Raw genomic sequence first — 22282 nt, 5'->3', positions numbered from 1 at the left:
GAGATGTTGATGAGATATATCACCAGGCGTGTGTAACCCGATATTCTACACATAATCCCATATAGTTACAATCTTTTTTCCCTGGTTCTATTATTAAACTTTAATCCAGCCCTGTGGATGTTCTGATTCATTTAAGTATTTCCATTGAATTCCCTTCTTGCTATATTACAAGAAGTCATTTCCTGGGCTGCATTTGTAAAATGTGCTGCCATCTAGTGGTCGAGTCTAGTATTGCAGCCCATCATCCCATCATCCCATCATCCCATCATCCCAATATGCAGTTTAGTCCGTCCCACAGGACAGGTGCAGCTTCTCTAGTGGATTTCTGCCTCTTATAGACGACAACACATTGATACATAAACTACAATCAACATACGACATAAATAAGACGTAATAATCCTCTAATATCAGGTACAATCACTGATCACCCTCCATACTCACCAGAACACACCGCAGACACGTGAAGGAGAAGCACAATGAGGGGCAACATCCTCCTCCTCCTCCTGCCCCAATATATGGGGGGACCCCGAGGAGGAGAACTAAGTGTGGCCCAGGACAGACAACAATATCACAGTCACTGTACACTGGAGGGCGGAGCTCAGCGCTGATTGGACGGGAGGTACAACATCCTCCAATAGGAGAATGAATCTCCGGCTGATCAGCAGTTACCGGGCAGAAGGAGGACGGAGAGGTGAGAGCTGGAGGAAGCGAAAGTGAAAGCTGGAGATTATCTAGAAATAATGAAAATAGATTCTAACCACGGTCAGGAATCGCTCAGTATTTGCTCAGGATTTGATGCAGGTCAAATCTGCACCAAATCTGCATCTGAGGTCACTGGCAGGTCACCTGCGTTTTGATGCGTTTTTTTCCGGTTCCTTGAAAAATCCCCACAGGAAAATTGGCAATTGCAGCATCACAAAGTTTCAGATCTATCATATTTGAGGTGTAAGATGAAGATATTCACATGATATGTGATCAACTTGTGATTTACAGTTGACCTTGTGCAAAACTGCAAAAATAATGAAGATCTGTGGTTTGCAGCAGTCTGTCATTCTCAGCAATAGATAGATCCAGTCTGCTCTCTTCTCTCACTGATTCTGCCTTACTCCTCCCACCAGCCAAGAGCAGCAGCACAGGCAGAACCAGCAGCAGTGTGATCCAGAGGAGCCATCACTGCTATCAGTAGCCACAAAAGTATCACTGTATTATCTGTGGAGTTACATGGGACTGCAGGTCAGATCTAATACATTATCATCTCAGTGGGTTCCCACCAAAAGCAGGGTGCTGCTGGCTGAGATAGATGGTCCTGGAAGCCCAGAAGGCACCTGACGTTAAATTCATCCATTGGTTGTATAAATTCTTTTGAAAGCTGAAACCCTCCGAAATGTGGTTTAGGGTAAGAAAATAAATTGGCATCAATGCAGAAATATTGATCAGTTAATGGACACAGAATGGTCAGATTTTGACAAGACAAAACCTTTGTCGCCTGGTCATATAATGCACCCAATCCTAGTTTACATCCTCACCTGTGCTCAGTAAATGATCGGTTAATTAGTGTGTGTGTATAAAAAGAACCCCAGCAGCCCAGACCTTCACTTGAACTGCAACTTGAGCTCTGACAACATGCCAAAAATCCACCCTGCGACCAAAGCCTGGATTATCAAGAGGCTGAAGAACGGATCCACTGCAGAGGTGGCTGGCACCTTTAATGTGTCTCAGCGTCAAGTACAAAGAATTAAAAAAAGATTTGAAGAGACTGGAGATGTGTTTGACAAGCCCAGGTCCGGCAGACCCTGCCAGACAACTGCTCAGGAGGAACGTTTGTTGGTTAGAAAATCCAAAGCAAACCCCTCTTCCACTGCAGCAGAGCTCCAACAGGCCTGGTCACTAGTGATGAGCAAGTATACTCGTTGCTCGGGTGACCTTCGAGTATTTATGACTGCTCGGAGATTTAGTTTTCATGCACCAGCTTAATGATTTACAGCTACTAGCCAGGCTGAGTACATGTGGGGGTTGCCTGGTTGCTAGGGAATCCCCACATGTAATCAAGCAGGCTAGTAGCTGTAAATCATTCAGCTGCCATGATGAAAACTAAATCTCCGAGCAGTCATAAATACTCGGAGGTCACCTGAGCGTGCTCGGGAAAACCCGAGTAACGAGTACACTCGCTCATCACTACTGGTCACCTCAAGTCCCTGTGTCAACTAGAACAGTTTCTAGGATTCTGTCTCAAAATGGCCTCCATGGTGGAATCAGTGCCCAGAAGCCAGCACTAAACAAAAGGCAAATAAAAAACCGTGTGGCATTTGCAAAGTCCCACAGCCTGCTAAACAGATGGACGATGGAAAAGTGGCAGAAGGTGGATTTCTCTGATGAATCTTCAGTAGAATTACACCACAGTCGCTGGAAATACTGCAGGGGACCTACTGGAGCCCGTATGGATCCAAAATACACCCAGAATACAGTTAAATTTGGTGGTGGAAAGGTAATTGTCTGGGGTTACATTCAGTATGGGGGTGTGCGAAACATTTGCAAGGTCGAAGGCAATATCAATAGCCTAAAATATCAAGAAGTATTAGCTACCTCTTATATTCCAAATCATAAAAGGGGTCATATTCTGCAGCAGGATGGTGCTCCATCTCATACATCCACCTCTACAACAAAGTTCCTCCAGGCAAAAAAAATCAAGGTGCTCCAGGACTGGCCAGCCCAGTCACCAGACATGGACATCATTGAGCATGTTTGGGGAAGGATGAAAGAGGAATCTTGGAAGACAAAACCAAAGAATCTAGATGAACTCTGGGAGGCATGTAAGACTGCATTCTTTGCTATTCCTGATGACTTCATTAATAAATTGTATGAATCATTGTTGAACCGCATGGATGCAGTCCTTCAAGCTCATGGAAGCCACACAAAATATTAAATATGACTCTAATAGCACCACAGCTTCATTCACCAATGTTATGCAACATATATTTGTATTTTAAGTTAATTATTTGTTTGAATATCACATTACTTTCTGTGGGTGACAAGTTTTGTCTTGACAAAATCTGACCATTCTGTGTCCATTAACTGATCAAAATTTCTGCATTGATGCCAATTTATTTTCTTAACCTAAACCACATTTCGTAGGGTTTCAGCTTTCAAAAGAATAATTTATACAACCAATGGATGAATTTAACGTCAGGTTATAAGCTTTCATTTACATAACATGGATAAGCGACATAACTTCTGTCAGGGAGTGTATATGACCATCATCCTGGTGAATATGTCCACATCCTGGTATATATGTCCCAATGCTGGTATATCTGGCCCCCATCCTGGTATGTATGGTCCATATGGTCTCCATCCTGGTATATATGGTCCCCATCCTGGTCACATGGTCTCCATCCTGGTATGTATGGTCCATATGGTCTCCATCCTGGTATATATGCCCCCTTCCTGGTAAGTCTGTCCCCATCCTGGTTTACATGGTCCTCAATCCTAGTGTATGTGTCCCCATTCTGCCCCTAATGCATAATTAAAAACAAAAACATTCTACTCACCTTTCCTCTGCTCCCACGTCGCCCAGTGTCTTTTATAGCCACCGCACAGCCGGCAGCTGACATCGTCATGCGCCGCTCCCTGTCGTTGCACCTCCGACATCAGCTCACAGCCACTGCGCCGGCAGCATGTATCGCAGTGCAGGAACCCGACAGGTCTCTGCAACCCGATGAATGTCATACTTAAGGGGAATAGCTAATTTGCAGTAAAATGGCTAATTTGCACGTATGCAATGATTGTTTACTAAACCGGAGTTATTGTTGTTATTAGACCTCCTTAATAAACTGTTCTTAATAAACTTGTGCGTAATTTTCTGTGTGGGCAATTTTCGCCGATATTCTTCTGTGCTGCAGAGCATCTTACCTATAACTCTATACTATTCTCCTGCCCTGCAGAGCATCTCACCTATAACTCTATACTATGGGATAGCAGGCACCAAAACTCCCCCGCCTCTAACAACCTTCCCCACTTACCAAATAAATGACAAGAAACACATGGTGTGAAGATAAAAGGCCGCGGTATTTATTAACGGTTACTCAAAGTTCAATATATTCAACCAATAAATAATGTTTAACCAAATATTAAATACACTGCTCAAAAAAATAAAGGGAACACTAAAATCCCACATCCGAGATATCACTGAATGAAATATTCCAGTTGTAAATCTTTACTCATTACATAGTGGAATGTGTACAGAACAATAAAACCTAAAAATGATCAACGTAAATCACAACTAATATCCCACAGAGGTCTGGAGTTGGAATGATGCTCAAAATCAAAGTGAAAAATGAAGTTATAGGCTGATCCAACTTCAGTGGAAATGCCTCAAGACAAGGAAATGATGCTCAGTAGTGTGCGTGGCCTCCATGTTCCTCTATGACCTCCCTACAACACCTGAGCATGCTCCTGATGAGGCGGCGGATGGTCTCCTGAGGGATCTCCTCCCAGACCTGGACTAAAGCATCTGCCAACTCCTGGACAGTCTGTGGTGCAACGTGTCGTTGGTGGATGGAGCGAGACATGATCTCTCAGATGTGTCCTATCGGAACAGGCGGGCCAGTCCATAGCTTCAATTGCCGGAACTGCTGACACACTCCAGCCACAGGAGGTCTGGCATTGTCCTGCACTAGGAGGAACCCAGGGCCAACCGCACCAGCATATGGTCTCACAAAGGGTCTGAGGATCTCATTTCGGTACCTAATGGCAGTCAGGCTACCTCTGGCGAGCACATGGGGGCCTGTGCGGCCCTCCAAAGAAATGCCTCCCCACACCATTACTAACCCACTGCCAAACCGGTCATGCTGAAGGATGTTGCAGGCAGCAGATCGCTCTCCATGGCGTCTCCAGACTCTGTCACGTGTCACATGTGCTCAGTGTGAACCTGCTTTCATCTGTGAAGAGCACAGGACACCAGTGGCGAACTTGCCAATCCTGGTGTTCTGTGGCAAATGCCAAGCGTCCTGCACGGTGTTGGGCTGTGAGCTCAACCCCCATCTGTGGACGTCGGACACTCAGACCATCCTCATGGAGTCGGTTTCTAACAGTTTGTGCAGATACATGCACATTTGTGGCCTGCTGGAGGTCATTTTGCAGGGCCCTGGCAGTGCTCCCCCTGTTCCTCCTTGCACAAAGGCAGAGGTAATGGTCCTGCTGCTGGGTTGTTGCCCTCCTACGGCCCCCTCCACATCTCCTGGTGTACTGGCCTGTCTCCTGGTAGCGCCTCCAGCCTCTGGAAACTACACTGACAGACAGCAAAGCTTCTTGCCACAGCTCGCATTGATGTTCCATCCTGGATGAGCTGCACTACCTGAGCCACTTGTGTGGGTTGTAGAGTCCGTCTCCTGCTACCACGAGTGTGAAAGCACAACCAACATTCAAAAGTGACCAAAACATCAGCCAGAAAGCATTGGTACTGAGATGTGGTCTGTGGTCCCCACCTGCAGAACCACTCCTTTATTGAGGGTGTCTTGATAATTGCCAATAATTTCCATCTGTTGTCTATTCCATTTGCACAACAGCATGTGAAATTGATTGTCAATCAGTGTTGCTTCCTAAGTGGACAGTTTGATTTCACAGAAGTTTGATTTACTTGGAGTTAGATTCTGTTGTTTAAGTGTTCCCTTTATTTTTTTAAGCAGTATATATATATATATATATATATATATATATATATATATGTTCCATGTGCTGGAATCAGAGGTGTATATGTAAGCTGTTAGTTCCCCAATAGACGACCTAGTAGCGGAGGAAGCCGCCGCCTCATCCATCAACCTCTGGCAATTGTGTAATTCGCTGATGATTGCAGGCAGTGGAGTTGCATTTCCCTGGCAAACTGGTGGCAGCGGTGGGACCTGCGTGATCTACCCTATGCGTTCCTGTGACATATATACCAGTAAAGATGAGCAAATTGATTAGGAGGACACTGGTCAAACAGTCATGTCAGTAGTCCGTGGCCACCAGACCAGAGCCCTGCAAGCCTCCTTCTACCTGTTGGTGTCTCTGGCTCATGTGACTTGTAGTCCTTGTGTGATATAATCCTTGTAGTGACATTGTGTCGGGCTACAAATTAAAGGACGATGCCATCAGGTAGGAGGTGTACTACATCTGACCACTACAAACGCTCACCTGAACTGGTCCGAGTGTTGTCGGTCTTTTCCAGGGGCAGCACTCAAGACAATACAATAGTGTAATTATGACCTATGAAGCAGCCAGAAATAATCATGTTAAGGGGGTTGTCCGGGCTTAGACTTAGTGCACTGAAAGCTGAGTATTCTCTGCTGCTGGGAAACGCATGCACAAAGCCGCAACTATGGGATCTGCATACATGCAATCACATGCAGACTAGACGAGCGCAGTCTCGCTCAATACACTTGCATTGAGTCCATGCACATCTAGTCGGCATGTGATTACATGTATGCTGCAACCCTTGTAGTTGGAATGGTGCCAGAAGTATGTATATCACATACCTGCAATCACATGACCACACGCTTCCAGCACCGGAGAATATTCACAGTGGGTTGAAGACATGGGTTTTCAAATTCTTCTTGAAAGTTCCAAATGTTAGGGGATAATCAGACAAGTTGGGGGACAGAATTGTACAGGATGGGGGATACTCGAGAGAAGTCTTGCAGGGGATTGGGTAAGGAACGTCAGTGTGGAGGAGAGAGGGAGGTCTTGGGAGGACCGGAGATTATATGTGGGAAGATATCGCGAATTAGTTGGGAGATAAATGGAAGAGACAGGTTATGGATGGCGTTGTAGGTCAGTATTAGTAATCTGAACTGAATACATTGGTGAATTAGGAGCCAGTGAAGATATTTACAGAGGTGGAAGCGGAGAAATAGTGAGGAGAGAGGAGGATTAGTCGGGCAGCAGAGTTAATGACAGAATGGAAAGGTGCAAGAGTGTTAGCAGGTAGATCACAAAGGAGGATGTTGCAGTAATCGAGGCGGGAGATGATGAGGGCATGCTCTAGTATTTTAGTAGATTTAAGGTTGGAGAAAGGACGGATTCTGGAGATATTTTTGAGTTGGACGCGGCAGGTGGCGTGAGGTTGGATGTGCGATGTGAAGGACAGGGCAGAGTCAAGGGTTACTCCAAGGCAGATCGCAGGTACAGGGGAAAGTGTGGTGTTATTTGTGATTGATTGGGTAGGGGAGAGAGGAAAGATGATGAGCTCAGTTTGTCTTTAGGTTGAGCTTGAGAAAAAGATGATAAGGAGGATATGGCTGATAGACACTGGGATTCTGGACAGGAGAAAGGTGATATCTGGGCTAGAGAGGAAGATCTGAGTGTCATCAGCGCATAGATGGTATTTGAAGCCATGGGACTTTTACTTGTCCCAGGCAAAAAGTTATAGATGGAGAAGAGTAGGGGTCCTAGGTCAGAGCCTTGGGGGGCTCCAACAGAGGGAGGGCAGGATGAGGAGGTAGTGTGGGAGATGCTAAATGTGCGGTTAGAGAAGTGCACTATAAAGTTTCTCAGTAACCCCTTTCCAACAAAGGCAGTATTTTACGCGCACATGTAGGCGAGTGCTGGGGTCTGAGTGAACTAATTTAACTGTTTAGATGCCACGGTCAAGGGACCTCAGCATGTAAATTACCAGAGGGGCAGAGCCTGCACGTGATGAAAGAGACACAGCGAATCAGAAGAACTATACTACATTTCTAATTGCCATTTGCTAATATTATTATTACACCTACTACATATTGGGATAGAGGTATTCCCATCTCCAAATCGTAAGTCCTCAATGGGAACTATGAAAAATAAAAGAAATAATCCATGGCACACGCCTCCGGTAGAATGGGCTGTCTCTTTGCTGTAAGCCTCGTCTACAATCGACTGGATCCAATGGGTTACAGTGGCTGCCCGACCCCATCCTCAGACTGGAAGAGTGAAAAGAGGAGGCCAAAGCTCCACCTGAAGGAAACTTTCCTTGCTGGAGCAGTGAAGCAATGAACCCCCCTGAAGGCAGAACCTACTTGTCTGGACGTACAACCACTGATTTCTCTGAGAACGGTGCCCCTGGTTACTCACAATCTCAGTGGTGCCGCTGCAGATTTCAGGGTCTTTAATGTACACTATTGGGGTCTTATCCTTTGTTCTGGTAGGTCCCCTTTTACACCTTGACGTTTGGTGCTGTATAAACTTTAATTTTGTTATAAAGAGGAGTGAGGTAACAGACGAAGACTTTTCCTTTTATTTTACAAAACAGCCCCTCGGACCCCTGACCTGGTGAGTGCACCCCCCACAGTTCATACGCGTCTTTTTTGGCTCAGTCTCTGGCGTTTGAACTTTTTGTCCTTTCGTTTCATGTTGGGTTTGAGGACGGGTGGCTGCGTCTCAATAACCTGAGGTTTCTTTTCAGCCTTGGTGGTGAACACCTCAGCCGTGGGATCGTGAGGAACGACCACGACTCCTTCCGTCTTCTTCATTTTCTGCAGTTCTTTCACTTGTTGTTTCTCCCGAATCTTTGCCGCCGTTTCCAATCGGATAATGCGCCGGTGCTGAAAGAAAGACGTCGTCAGCAAATTGTGCAGAAAGTCACATGAAAAAGATCATCGCGATGGACAGAGGCCGGCAGAGTAATGTCCAAAAAAAACTGCAGGGGGACGTACCATATTGGGGGACTGGTAGTACGGGTTCTCGTACAGGGTCGGACCTCCAAAGCTGCCTTTAAAAATCTTGATGAGATTCAGCACAAATCGAGGTCCGATCTCCACCAGAGACGCGTCCTCCTCTATGATCTGCGGTGACAGGACGAGATGCAGAATTACAAGACAAATCCGAGGAAGGATCAGTGGTCACACACTGTGCGCAGCCAACACCTCGGCACCGTCAGCTGCATGTCTACAGCGCTGGCGCATAAAGCGGTGTCAATCTGGGGCTCCAGAACTGTGCACTAATGAATACTGTCCAGACAGAATCTTACTGACCTGATAATTCCTGAACCAGATCCTCTTATCTGCTACGGAGAAGGTGAAGACGTGGTCCACGAACGGCTGACTCTTGGGGTGATATCTCGGGGTTCCAAAAATCTGCAATCAAGAGATCGAGATGTTACGTGAAGAAGAAACGGCGCCGAGAACCAAAACGCAGAGACGAGGAAGTCACCGTTACCTGTATGAAGAGCTCCTTCAGCACCGAGAGGTACGGATCCTGATCAAACGCCTGAGGGGGAGGAGAGGAGGTCTGTGAGCTGCAGCAAACTATGCTGGGAGTTGTAGTTCTATATCAAATACATTAGGAGTTGTTTTTTTTTTTTAAATACCAACCGGATCGAAGGAGAGCAGAGGACGGGAGCCCTTCAGGCAGTTTCCAGTCATCTTCAGCTCTGCCAGTGTGTGAACTAGAAAAAGGGAAGAGGAGATGAGTGAAGGCTGGAGAAGGAGAGAAACGACCGGGTGAGACAGATGATCGGCTTTTTTTTTTTTTTTTTTTTTAAACCGGCAACGTATCCACAGAAAAAGACAATATTCAGTATAAAGCATTTTTATTGCTAGAATTTGGGGGAAAAAAATGGGGGTAAGTCTTATCATCTGAATGTAGCTTACCGGCTGCGGTGGAGCGGGGTCCCAGGGTCGCTGCTGCAGGAAGATTCTGGCGGCGGCAGGAGTGGGGCGATGCTGTGGGCCCCAGGCTGGTAGAAGGGGGGGTGTTCGGCAGTGCAGGGGCTCCGCCGATATTTTGTGAAAGCCCAGCTCGCCCGTAGTTTCCATAAATATTTGCAGAGCCCCTGCACCGCGGAACGCCCCACTCCTACCAGCCTGGGACTTGCCACCGCCGCCAAGCGACCCCGCCACCTGGGACCTCGATCAACCGCCGCCCAGGTAAGGTACTGTAAATCTTACGGCGTAAAAGCAGATAAGACGCACCATCATTTTAGTTATAAAAAAAAAATAAAAAAAAATAAAATAAAAAGGGTTTTATTGTCCTCCCCAAAAACTTGGGGTGTGTTTTATAATTTGGTGCATCTTATAATCCACAAAACATGGTACTTAAATATCTTTCAATACTGCATGAACATTGGAACACATGATTAGCTGATGCTTCCTAATTTCTGCAGCTCACGTAGCTTTGCTGTATGGACTGGGACAGATAAGGGGAGTCATTTCAATATAATTAAAAGGTTAGCTTTTCGGTATAGACTGGGACAGATGAGCGGAGTCTATTCATTAAAATTGGAAGGTGCAGGGAGTTAATAAAAATCTCGAAATACTGCATGTCTAGCTCAACACTAGAACACACGATTAGCTGATGCTTCTTGGTTTGTTTCTCCAGCTCACTTAGGCTACTTTCACATTAGCGTCGTGCACTGCACGTCGCAATGCGACGTTGCAGCGCACCGACGCATACTGTGGAAGCGCCGCACAACGGGGGCAGCAGATGCTGTCTTTCAACGCATCCGCTGCCCCACTGTGATGTGCGGGGAGGCGGGGGTGGAGTTCCGGCCACGCATGCGCGGTCCGAAAAGACGGGCACGACGCACCAAAAAACGTTACAAGCAACGGTTTTTGGTGGCGACGGTACCACGCAACACGACGCAACCGTCTCACGACGGTTTCGACGTGTCGCACTGCGTCGCTAATGCTAGTCTATGTAGAAAAAACGCATCCTGCAAGCACTTTTGCATGATGCGTTTTTTCTACAAAACGACGCATAGCGACGCAGTGCACGACGCTAGTGTGAAAGTAGCCTTCGCTTTGCTGTATAGACTGGAACAGAGGATGGAGTCATTTCATTACAATTAGAAGGTGGAGGGAGTAAATGACAGCTCTACTGTGCCTCCTGTAGCGTCATATCTAATAAATTGTGCCGCACATTCTGCAGGAACACCCCCTACTATGGCCACAAGAGACCCTCATACTATAACATCCACATGCTGTAATAAGAGCGCTCAGAAAAGGCACTTTGGGATGAGGAGAAACCTTGTATCTAGGACCCCAGTAAGTACCAATCATCCCTTCCCCTCCCGTCCTTCTCACTTATTTGTTACTTACTGTTCTGGACCAAGAATTTAGCAGACGGTCCCTCGGGGGCGTTTGATATCCTAAAATACATAAACAAAAAACAGTAAGGAAGCCGTCACGGGAGGATTATCTGAGGAGAGGGGCCCGCTGGTAGACGAGGGGTCACTACTCACCACATGTACAGATCCTGCTTCTTCTTTGCTTCAAAATAAATACATTTATTGCAGTTTTTCATTTCACAAACCTGCGAGACGAGAAAACCGTTAGAGAGCGACGAGGCGAAGGAGCAATTTAATCGACAGCGCAAAAACTGCAAAGTCAATGGGGGTCCGAGAAAATTACACCAGGCGCTTGGCTGCCCTTAAAGGGGAAGGAGACGCACAGGAAGCAGCGCTTATGGGAATGCTCAGAAAATATCATCCACACTCTGCGTAAAAAAAAAAATCTGAGCAAAGATGCCAAGTTGTGCGGCAGATTTTGATTTCACACTTTGAGGGACAGTAAAAAATTCTAGAAAATCATCAGGAAACTTGTGCAAGTTTTTCCCGCTGAGTCTCGAAGTGTGAACAGCGGCCATCACGTACCTCATTAATGACGAACAGTTTATCTTTCCGGTCCATTTTTGTATCTACAAATATAAAAAGAGAAAGAATGTGAAAAAGAAGGAGAATGACGAAAACTTTCACGAGTCTTGTGAGGAAGCCGCCACGTTCCCATCATAGTCTGTTCTGCATCACTAGGAGCTGCCGTAACATCCTGATTTTGGGGGTTAGATCCAAGGACCCCACAGATCACCAAAGCTTCCTGCACAATCAGAGGCCAGAACCACTGAGGGGTCTTGTCAGGGTCTTAGTAGACATCATGTAATGATGGCGGTCCATTTCTTTCCTTACATTCCTGGTTTCCCCTTTATGTTCCGGTCCATTATAAAGCCTGGAGGAAGCGGTGTGTTATGAGGAGCGTCGTAGCGGCACTTACCGGCTTTTGTGTGCGGCATTAACGTTTTCAAGTCATGCATTAAATGGCGGGTTCGGAAATTAATTCCACGGGAAGAAAATATCAGCACCCGCTCCTTGTTCATCCATTTGCCCTGCAATAAGACAACGACACATAAGATCCAGGACGTGTACAAGATACCTGGCACCATTAATGTAGGGGCACGGGACCACCTCACCTGGAGGGCGCTATATCAGCCATCGCCCCCCAGGACCTCCGCTTCCTGCTCCTCAACCTCTAAGGGAGACATCAGAGGATCACCCCGAGGCTGATCAGCAACAGGCAGTTTAGCTTCCTAATATCCCCAATATCCCTCCATTATAATGACTTGTCCCCAAATAGTTTAGGTCGATCAGTCCCAGAATTTACACCTATATTAGAAACATATGTGTTTGCTTAAAACATTATGAAGCGTGCCCTGTATACACGTGTGTGACCCTGTACTAGAGTATACAGGGCTGTGGAGTTGATATAAGATGGACCAACTCGGACTCTTAAAATATATAATACATTGGGTGCAGTGTTACACCGTAGGATGTGCTGTAAAGCTTTTCATAAGAATTTGGGAAAGTTATGAAATGTCCTATATACCGTATATACTCGAGTATAAGCCGACCCGAGTATAAGCCTACACCCCTAATTTTGCCACAAAAAACTGGGAAAACTTAATGACTCGAGTATAAGCCTAGAGTGGAAAATGCAGCAGCTACCGGTAAATGTCAAAAGTAAAAATAGATACCAATAAAAGCCCTTCCCTTCCGGGCTCAAAGAACGTGAAGGCTGATGCCCTTTCTAGGAGTTTTGTGCCTGATTCTCCGGGAGTTTCTGAGCCGGCTGGTATCCTCAGAGAGGGGGTGATCTTGTCTGCCATCTCCCCTGATTTGCGGCTGGTGCTGCAGGAGTTTCAGGCCGATAGACCTGACCGTTGTCCACCGGAGAGACTGTTTGTCCCGGATAGATGGACCAGTAGAGTTATTTCCGAGGTTCATTCTTCAGTGTTAGCGGGTCATCCTGGGATTTTTGGCACCAGGGATTTGGTGGCTAGGTCCTTTTGGTGGCCGTCCTTGTCGCGGGATGTGCGTTCTTTTGTGCAGTCCTGTGGGACTTGTGCCCAGGCTAAGCCCTGCTGTTCTCGTGCTAGTGGGTTGCTTTTGCCTTTGCCTGTCCCGAAGAGGCCTTGGACGCATATTTCCATGGATTTTATTTCGGATCTTCCAGTCTCTCAGAGGATGTCTGTCATCTGGGTGGTTTGTGATCGTTTTTCTAAAATGGTCCATTTGGTGCCTTTGCCTAAGTTACCCTCCTCCTCTGATTTGGTTCCGCTGTTTTTTCAGAATGTGGTCCGTTTGCATGGGATTCCGGAGAACATTGTGTCTGACAGAGGGTCCCAGTTTGTGTCCAGATTTTGGCGGTCCTTTTGTGCTAAGATGGGCATTAATTTGTCTTTTTCGTCGGCCTTCCATCCTCAGACGAATGGCCAAACCGAGCGAACTAATCAGACCTTGGAAACTTATCTGAGATGTTTTGTTTCTGCTGATCAGGATGATTGGGTGACCTTTTTGCCTTTGGCTGAGTTTGCCCTCAATAATAAGGCTAGTTCTGCTACTTTGGTTTCGCCTTTTTTTTGTAATTCTGGTTTTCATCCTCGTTTTTCCTCAGGGCAGGTTGAGCCTTCTGACTGTCCTGGGGTGGATTCTGTGGTGGATAGGTTGCAGCAGATTTGGAACCACGTAGTGGACAATTTGACGTTGTCACAGGAGAAGGCTCAGCGCTTTGCTAATCGCCGTCGCTGTGTGGGTCCCCGACTTCGTGTGGGGGATTTGGTATGGTTGTCATCTCGTTATGTTCCGATGAAGGTTTCCTCTCCTAAGTTCAAACCTCGTTTCATCGGTCCTTATAAGATTTTAGAGATCCTCAATCCTGTGTCATTTCGTTTGGACCTCCCAGCATCTTTTGCCATTCATAATGTGTTCCATAGGTCATTGTTGCGGAGGTATGTGGTGCCTGTGGTTCCTTCTGTTGATCCTCCTGCTCCGGTGTTGGTCGAGGGAGAATTGGAGTATGTGGTGGAGAAGATCTTGGATTCTCGTATTTTGAGACGGAAGCTTCAGTACTTGGTTAAATGGAAGGGCTATGGTCAGGAGGATAATTCCTGGGTTGTTGCCTCTGATGTCCATGCTGCCGATTTGGTTCGTGTCTTTCATTTGGCTCATCCTGATCGGCCTGGGGGCTCGGGTGAGGGTTCGGTGACCCCTCCTCAAGGGGGGGGGGGGGGTACTGTTGTGAATTCCGTTCTCGGGCTCCCTCCTGTGGTCATGAGTGGTACTTTGTGAGTTCTGTTCATGGGCTCCCTCTGGTGGCTTTTAGTGTTACGGCTGGTCTGTAGCTGGACTCCAGCTGCCTCGTATCCTGCTAGGCCTGCTGCCTATTTAACTCCATCTGGACCTTTACTTGTTGCCTGCTGTCGTTGTATTCAGTACTGGTTCAGATCTCTCTGGGACTTCCCTTGTGACCTGTCTCCTCGTGGAGAAGCTAAGTTCATGCTAGTCCATTTTTGCTCATTTCTATTTGAAAATGTTTCTCAGTATGTTATGAGTTCAGTCCAGCTTGCTTATATGCTATTTGATTGCTAGCTGGTAGCTCTGGGGTGCGGAGTGGCGCCCCTCACATCGTGAGTCGGTGTGGGGGTCTTTTTGTATTCTCTGCGTGGATACTTTTGTAGTATTTTATACTGACCGCACAGATTGCTTGCTATCTTCTGACTATTTAGTTATTAGCGGGCCTCATTTGCTAAAACCTATTTTCATTTCTATGTTTGTGTTTTCCCCTTAAACTCACCGTTATTATTTGTGGGGGGCTGCTTACACTTTGGGGAAAATTTCTCTGAGGCAAGTGAGGCTTTGTTTCTCTCTAGGGGTAGCTAGTTTCTCAGGCTGTGAACGAGGCGTCTAGGCCGAGTTAGGAACGCTCCACGGCTGCCTATAGTGTGGTTTGATAGGATCAGGATTGCGGTCAGTAAAGTTCCCACATTCCCTGAGCTTGTCCTTATTTTTGGGTTTACTTATCAGGTCAGTTCATGTGTTCTAACCACCAGGATCATAACACCGCGCCTGGACTAGGTGAGTATTATTAGACAGCCCCCGCTCCCCCTCCCCTGCCGACCCCGGGTATGACTCGAGTATACGCCGAGAGGGGGACTTTCAGCCCAAAAAAGTGGGCTGAAAATCTCGGCTTGGCTTATACTCGAGTATATAGGGTATGTCTGTTCTGTTCCTGATCTCAGGATCTCCCCTTTTAGTTGAGATGAATCTGTGCTGCACTTTATGTATTCGGGGGTCTGAGGTTTGGCTTACCGACCCCACAGCCCTGCTCTTAAGTGGTTTTTTTTTTTTTAAGATACTTTTATTTTTTTTTGCATTTCTGGGATTTTTGTGGCGTTTTTCCTTTACTGCCATTTTCCAGACCTTTATTTTTTACTCCATTCATCAACAAAGAGACCTTTATCAGATTTTAACGCAGAGACTACGATGGAAACGAAGGGGGTGGGGGGCGGCTGCGATAGAGGGGGGCAGTGAGAGAATCTTCTGGCTGCTCAGTATTAGGGATCAGGTTTAGTAATACACTATGGCAGACATAGAAGAAATACACACTGACAGGCAATAGGCATTAGTGGTCACTAGTCGTTCCTGTCCGTCCTGATGGAGCACAGTATGGCAGATTCCCATTCTGATGTCAATCGTCTGAGGACGGAGAGTTGCACTGGTAGATTTAGAAATATAACCTATTTGCATTACTTACTGTACTATTGCGGTAATAACCTTATAATATGGCGGCATCTTCTCTGGCGTCCTTACACTATGGTTACGGCTTTGCCAATAATGGCGGGATAGCTGCATGTGGTAAATCATAAAGGCACGGCGTCCGTACAGCCCAGCGCGGCTCATGGCCGGGAGTAATATCATCTAATGCTCTAGCACAAATATAATATGGAGTCAGTCTCCCAATGGCCACTAAGTGTGTGTGTGTGTGTGTGTGTGGGGGACTGAGGAATAGGATTAATCTAGATACAGGGACAAAAGGGACTGATGCTAAATACATGAGGATTCTGTAATGTAACTGCCGATATAGGAGCAACTGCACCGGGCAGAGGAGAGTATAGGGGACGTCAAAACTACTGGAACAACACGTCCATCTTGAACTGTCCTCCCACCTCTCCCTCTTCAACCGCTTACAACCTGACTTCCGGTTGCATCACTCAACTGAAACTGCCCTCACTAAAGTCACCAGCGACCTACTGACCACCAGACCCGAGCGACACTACTCTGTTCTCCTCCTCCTCGACCTGTCCTCTGCCTTTGACACAGTGGACCATTCCCTATTATTACAGACCCTCTCATCCCTTGGCATCACAGACTTGGCCCTATCCTGGATCTCATCATACCTAACAGACCGGACATTCAGCGTCTCCCACTCACACACCACCTCCTCACCTCGCCCCCTATCTGTCGGAGTCCCACAAGGTTCAGTCCTTGGGCCCCTGCTCTTCTCCATTTACACCTTTGGCCTGGGACAGCTCATAGAATCTCATGGCTTTCAGTATCACCTCTATGCTGATGACACTCAGATCTACATCTCTGGACCAGATATCACCTCCCTACTAACCAGAATCCCTCAATGTCTGTCCACTATTTCATCCTTCTTCTCCGCTAGATTTCTGAAACTTAACATGGACAAAACAGAATTCATCATCTTTCCCCCATCTCACGTGACCCCCCCAACGAACCTATCCATTATAGTAAATGGCTGCCCACTCTCCCCAGTCCCACAAGCTCGCTGCCTCGGGGTAATCCTTGACACTGATCTCTCCTTCAAACCACATATCCAAGCCCTTTCCACTTCCTGCCGACTTCAACTCAAAAATATTTCACGAATCCGTTCATTCCTCAACCAAGAATCTGCAAAAACCCTAGTCCATGCCCTCATCATCTCTCGCCTTGACTACTGCAACCTCCTGCTCTGTGGCCTCCCCTCTAACACTCTCGCACCCCTCCAATCTATTCTAAACTCTGCTGCCCGACTAATCCACCTGTCCCCGCGCTATTCTCCGGCCTCTCCCCTCTGTCAATCCCTTCACTGGCTCCCCATTGCCCAGAGACTCCAGTACAAAACCCTAACCATGACGTACAAAGCCATCCACAACCTGTCTCCTCCTTACATCTGTGACCTCATCTCCCGGTACTTTCCTACACGCAACCTCCGATCCTCACAAGATCTCCTTCTCTACTCCCCTCTTATCTCCTCTTCCCACAATCTCATACAAGATTTCTCTCGCGTATCACCCCTACTCTGGAACCCTCTACCACAACACATCAGACTCTCGCCTACCATCGAAACCTTCAAAAAGAGCCTGAAGACCCACCTCTTCCGACAAGCCTACAACCTGCAGTAACCACCGATCGACCAAACCACTGCATGATCAGCTCTATCCTCACCTACTGTATTCTCACCCATCCCTTGTAGATTGTGAGCCTTCGCGGGCAGGGTCCTCCCTCCTCCTGTAAGATTATTGTACTTGTTTTTATTATGTATACCCCTCCTCACATGTAAAGCGCCATGGAATAAATGGCGCTATAACAATAAATAATAATAATATCTATAGGGGACGTGATGAGTCCGGCTGAGGCCGCAGCGCAGACTCCCCTCACTATACACTGCCCTCCTGTGCTGTATGTGCTATCAGTGCGGTTATTCCTCAGGATCTGATCACCTCCAGGCTCCAGTGCGGTAATCCGGATATAACGCCCGGAGCAGCGGCTGAGGCCGCACCGCAACCCCGAGATCACAGGAGACACAATCTCCGGCTCTGACATCACTGTGTGCAGGATGAGGATCACTGCCATAAGAGCCGCTCCGGCCCAATAACCGCACAATCTACACCACGGCAATAACGGGACCTCCGCCGGCTCCTACCTCTGACACCGGCGCCGGGATGGTGAACTCCTCCCCTGCTCCGGCGTCATCAGTCTCCGCTGCTTTCTGCTGTAATTTGGGCTTTTTGCTCCGGTTTTCAGCCTCCACATTGGAACCACGTTTTCTCCGGTACGCCGCCATGTTGCTTTTCTGCGCCGGAAGTCTCTGACTGTACAGCAGGAAGGAACAGCTCTATGGTTGTGTGATGCGGCGGAGCGCCTTCTGCTGGAGACTGAGGGGAAAACTGAGGCGGAGCGCCCTCTGCTGGAGACTGCGGGAAGATCTGAGGCGGAGCGCCCTCTGCTGGAGACTGCGGGGAGATCTGAGGCGGAGCGCCCTCTGCTGGTGACTGCGGGGAGAACTGAGGCGGAGCGCCCTCTGCTGGAGACTGAGGGGAGATATGAGGCGGAGCGCCCTCTGCTGGAGACTGCGGGGAGATCTGAGGCGGAGCGCCCTCTGCTGGAGACTGCGGGGAGATCTGAGGCGGAGCGCCCTCTGCTGGAGACTGCGGGGAGATCTGAGGCGGAGCGCCCTCTGCTGGAGACTGCGGGGAGAACTGAGGCGGAGCGCCCTCTGCTGGTGACTGCGGGGAGATCTGAGGCGGAGCGCCCTCTGCTGGAGACTGCGGGGAGATATGAGGTGGAGCGCCCTCTGCTGGAGACTGCGGGGAGATCTGAGGCGGAGCGCCCTCTGCTGGAGACTGAGGGGAGATATGAGGCGGAGCGCTCTCTGCTGGAGACTGCGGGGAGATCTGAGGCGGAGCGCCCTCTGCTGGTGACTGCGGGGAGATCTGTGGCGGAGCGCCCTCTGCTGGTGACTGCGGGGAGAACTGAGGCGGAGCGCCCTCTGCTGGAGACTGCGGGGAGATTTGAGGCGGAGCGCCCTCTGCTGGAGACTGCGGGGAGAACTGAGGCGGAGCGCCCTCTGCTGGAGACTGCGGGGAGAACTGAGGCGGAGCGCCCTCTGCTGGAGACTGCGGGGAGATATGAGGCGGAGCGCCCTCTGCTGGAGACTGCGGGGAGATCTGAGGCGGAGCGCCCTCTGCTGGAGACTGCGGGGAGAACTGAGGCGGAGCGCCCTCTGCTGTAGAGTGTGGGGAGATCTGAGGCGGAGCGCCCTCTGCTGGAGACTGCGGGGAGAACTGAGGCGGAGCGCCCACTGCTGGAGACTGCGGGAAGATCTGAGACGGAGCGCCCTCTGCTGGAGACTGCGGGGAGATCTGCGGCGGAGCGCCCTCTGCTGGAGACTGCGGGGAGATCTGAGGCGGAGCGCCCTCTGCTGGTGACTGCGGGGAGATCTGAGGCGGAGCGCCCTCTGCTGGTGACTGCGGGGAGATCTGAGGCGGAGCGCCCTCTGCTGGAGACTGCGGGGAGATCTGAGGCGGAGTGCCCTCTGCTGGAGACTGCGGGGAGATCTGAGGCGGAGCGCCCTCTGCTGGAGAATGTGGGGAGATCTGAGGCGGAGCGCCCTCTGCTGGAGACTGCGGAGAGATCTGAGGCGGAGCGCCCTCTGCTGGAGACTGCGGAGAGATCTGAGGCGGAGCACCCTCTGCTGGAGACTGAGGGGAGATCTGAGGCGGAGCGCCCTCTGCTGGAGACTGCGGGGAGATATGAGGCGGAGCGCCCTCTGCTGGTGACTGCGGGGAGATCTGAGGCGGAGCGCCCTCTGCTGGAGACTGCGGGGAGAACTGAGGCGGAGCGCCCTCTGGTGGAGACTGCGGGGAGATCTGAGGCGGAGCGCCCTCTGCTGGAGAATGTGGGGAGATCTGAGGCGGAGCGCCCTCTGCTGGAGACTGCGGAGAGATCTGAGGCGGAGCGCCCTCTGCTGGAGACTGCGGAGAGATCTGAGGCGGAGCGCCCTCTGCTGGAGACTGCGGAGAGATCTGAGGCGGAGCGCCCTCTGCTGGAGACTGCGGAGAGATCTGAGGCGGAGCGCCCTCTGCTGGAGACTGCGGAGAGATCTGAGGCGGAGCGCCCTCTGCTGGAGACTGAGGGGAGATCTGAGGCGGAGCGCCCTCTGCTGGAGACTGCGGGAAGATATGAGGCGGAGCGCCCTCTGCTGGTGACTGCGGGGAGATCTGAGGCGGAGCGCCCTCTGCTGGAGACTGCGGGGAGAACTGAGGCGGAGCGCCCTCTGGTGGAGACTGCGGGGAGATCTGAGGCGGAGCGCCCTCTGCTGGAGACTGCGGGGAGATCTGAGGCGGAGCGCCCTCTGCTGGAGACTGCGGGGAGATCTGAGGCGGAGCGCCCTCTGCTGGAGACTGCGGGGAGATCTGAGGCGGAGCGCCCTCTGCTGGAGACTGCAGGGAGATCTGAGGCGGAGCGCCCTCTGCTGGAGACTGCGGGGAGATCTGAGGCGGAGCGCCCTCTGCTGGAGACTGCGGGGAGAACTGAGGCGGAGCGCCCTCTGCTGGTGACTGCGGGGAGATCTGAGGCGGAGCGCCCTCTGCTGGAGACTGCGGGGAGATCTGCGGCGGAGCGCCCTCTGCTGGAGACTGCGGGGAGAACTGAGGCGGAGCGCCCTCTGCTGGAGACTGCGGGGAGATCTGAGGCGGAGCGCCCTCTGCTGGAGACTGCGGGGAGATCTGAGCCGGAGCGCCCTCTGCTGGAGACTGCGGGGAGATCTGAGGCGGAGCGCCCTCTGCTGGTGACTGCGGGGAGATCTGAGGCGGAGCGCCCTCTGCTGGAGACTGCGGAGAGATCTGAGGCGGAGCGCCCTCTGCTGGAGACTGCGGAGAGATCTGAGGCGGAGCGCCCTCTGCTGGAGACTGCGGGGAGATCTGAGGCGGAGCGCCCTCTGCTGGTGACTGCGGGGAGATCTGAGGCGGAGCGCCCTCTGCTGGAGAGTGTGGGGAGATCTAAGGCGGAGCGCCCTCTGCTGGAGACTGCGGGGAGATCTGAGGCGGAGCGCCCTCTGCTGGAGAGTGTGGGGAGATCTAAGGCGGAGCGCCCTCTGCTGGAGACTGCGGGGAGATCCGAGGCGGTGCGCCCTCTGCTGGAGACTGCCGGGAGATCTGAGGCGGAGCGCCCTCTGCTGGAGACTGCGGAGAGATCTGAGGCGGAGCGCCCTCTGCTGGAGAGTGTGGGGAGATCTGAGGCGGAGCGCCCTCTGCTAGAGACTGCGGGGAGATCTGAGGCGGAGCGCCCTCTGCTGGAGAGTGTGGGGAGATCTGAGGCGGAGCGCCCTCTGCTGGTGACTGCGGGGAGATCTGAGGCGGAGCGCCCTCTGCTGGAGACTGCGGAGAGATATGAGGCGGAGCGCCCTCTGCTGGTGACTGCGGGGAGATCTGAGGCGGAGCGCCCTCTGCTGGAGACTGCGGGGAGATCTGAGGCGGAGCGCCCTCTGCTGGTGACTGCGGGGAGATCTGAGGCGGAGCGCCCTCTGCTGGAGACTGCGGGGAGATCTGAGGCGGAGCGCCCTCTGCTGGAGACTGCGGGGAGATCTGCGGCGGAGCGCCCTCTGCTGGAGACTGCGGGGAGAACTGAGGCGGAGCGCCCTCTGCTGGAGACTGCGGGGAGATCTGAGGCGGAGCGCCCTCTGCTGGAGACTGCGGGGAGATCTGAGGCGGAGCGCCCTCTGCTGGTGACTGAGGGGAGATCTGAGGCGGAGCGCCCTCTGCTGGAGACTGCGGGGAGAACTGAGGCGGAGCGCCCTCTGGTGGAGAGTGTGGGGAGATCTGAGGCGGAGCGCCCTCTGCTGGAGACTGCGGGGAGATCTGTGGCGGAGCGCCCTCTGCTGGAGACTGCGGGGAGATCTGAGGCGGAGCGCCCTCTGCTGGAGACTGCGGGGAGATCTGAGGCGGAGCGCCCTCTGCTGGAGACTGCGGGGAGAACTGAGGCGGAGCGCCCTCTGCTGGAGACTGCGGGGAGATCTGAGGCGGAGCGCCCTCTGCTGGAGACTGCGGGGAGAACTGAGGCGGAGCGCCCTCTGCTGGAGACTGTGGGGAGATATGAGGCGGAGCGCCCTCTGCTGGAGACTGCGGGGAGAACTGAGGCGGAGCGCCCTCTGCTGGAGACTGCGAGGAGATCTGAGGCGGAGCGCCCTCTGCTGGAGACTGCGGGGAGAACTGAGGCGGAGCGCCCTCTGCTGGTGACTGCGGGGAGAACTGAGGCGGAGCGCCCTCTGCTGGTGACTGCGGGGAGAACTGAGGCGGAGCGCCCTCTGCTGGTGACTGCGGGAGATCTGAGGCGGAGCGCCCTCTGCTGGAGACTGTGGGGAGATATGAGGCGGAGCGCCCTCTGCTGGAGACTGCGGGGAGATCTGAGGCGGAGCGCCCTCTGCTGGAGACTGCGGGGAGAACTGAG

General features: G+C 51.0%; 2 protein-coding genes across 2 annotated transcripts in view; both read right to left on the bottom strand.

Moving 5' to 3' along the window:
* Positions 1-603, bottom strand: part of LOC143803945 (class I histocompatibility antigen, F10 alpha chain-like) — a 165229-nt gene extending 164626 nt beyond the window's left edge. The window contains exon 1 of the mRNA XM_077281700.1: positions 442-603. Within this exon, the coding sequence (XP_077137815.1) occupies positions 442-490 (49 nt within the window). The 5' untranslated portion in view covers positions 491-603. The remainder of the gene's footprint in view (positions 1-441) is intronic.
* Positions 604-8219: 7616 nt separating this feature from the next.
* Positions 8220-18351, bottom strand: BRIX1 (biogenesis of ribosomes BRX1). Its single transcript, XM_077281696.1, has 10 exons — positions 17979-18351; positions 11991-12102; positions 11597-11640; positions 11186-11256; positions 11043-11092; positions 9318-9391; positions 9163-9213; positions 8979-9080; positions 8661-8789; positions 8220-8549 (listed from the first exon to the last, which is right to left on the bottom strand). Exons 1-10 carry the CDS (start codon positions 18117-18119, stop codon positions 8298-8300), a joined length of 1026 nt encoding a protein of 341 aa, XP_077137811.1. The 5' UTR covers positions 18120-18351; the 3' UTR covers positions 8220-8297.
* Between the last annotated feature and the right edge of the window lie 3931 nt (positions 18352-22282).

This window comes from Ranitomeya variabilis, chromosome 1, assembly GCF_051348905.1.
Source record: "Ranitomeya variabilis isolate aRanVar5 chromosome 1, aRanVar5.hap1, whole genome shotgun sequence".
NCBI classification, from domain to species: domain Eukaryota; kingdom Metazoa; phylum Chordata; class Amphibia; order Anura; family Dendrobatidae; genus Ranitomeya; species Ranitomeya variabilis.
The sequence above is the reverse complement of the archived record's forward strand: the minus strand, read 5'-3'. Positions and strand labels throughout refer to the sequence as shown.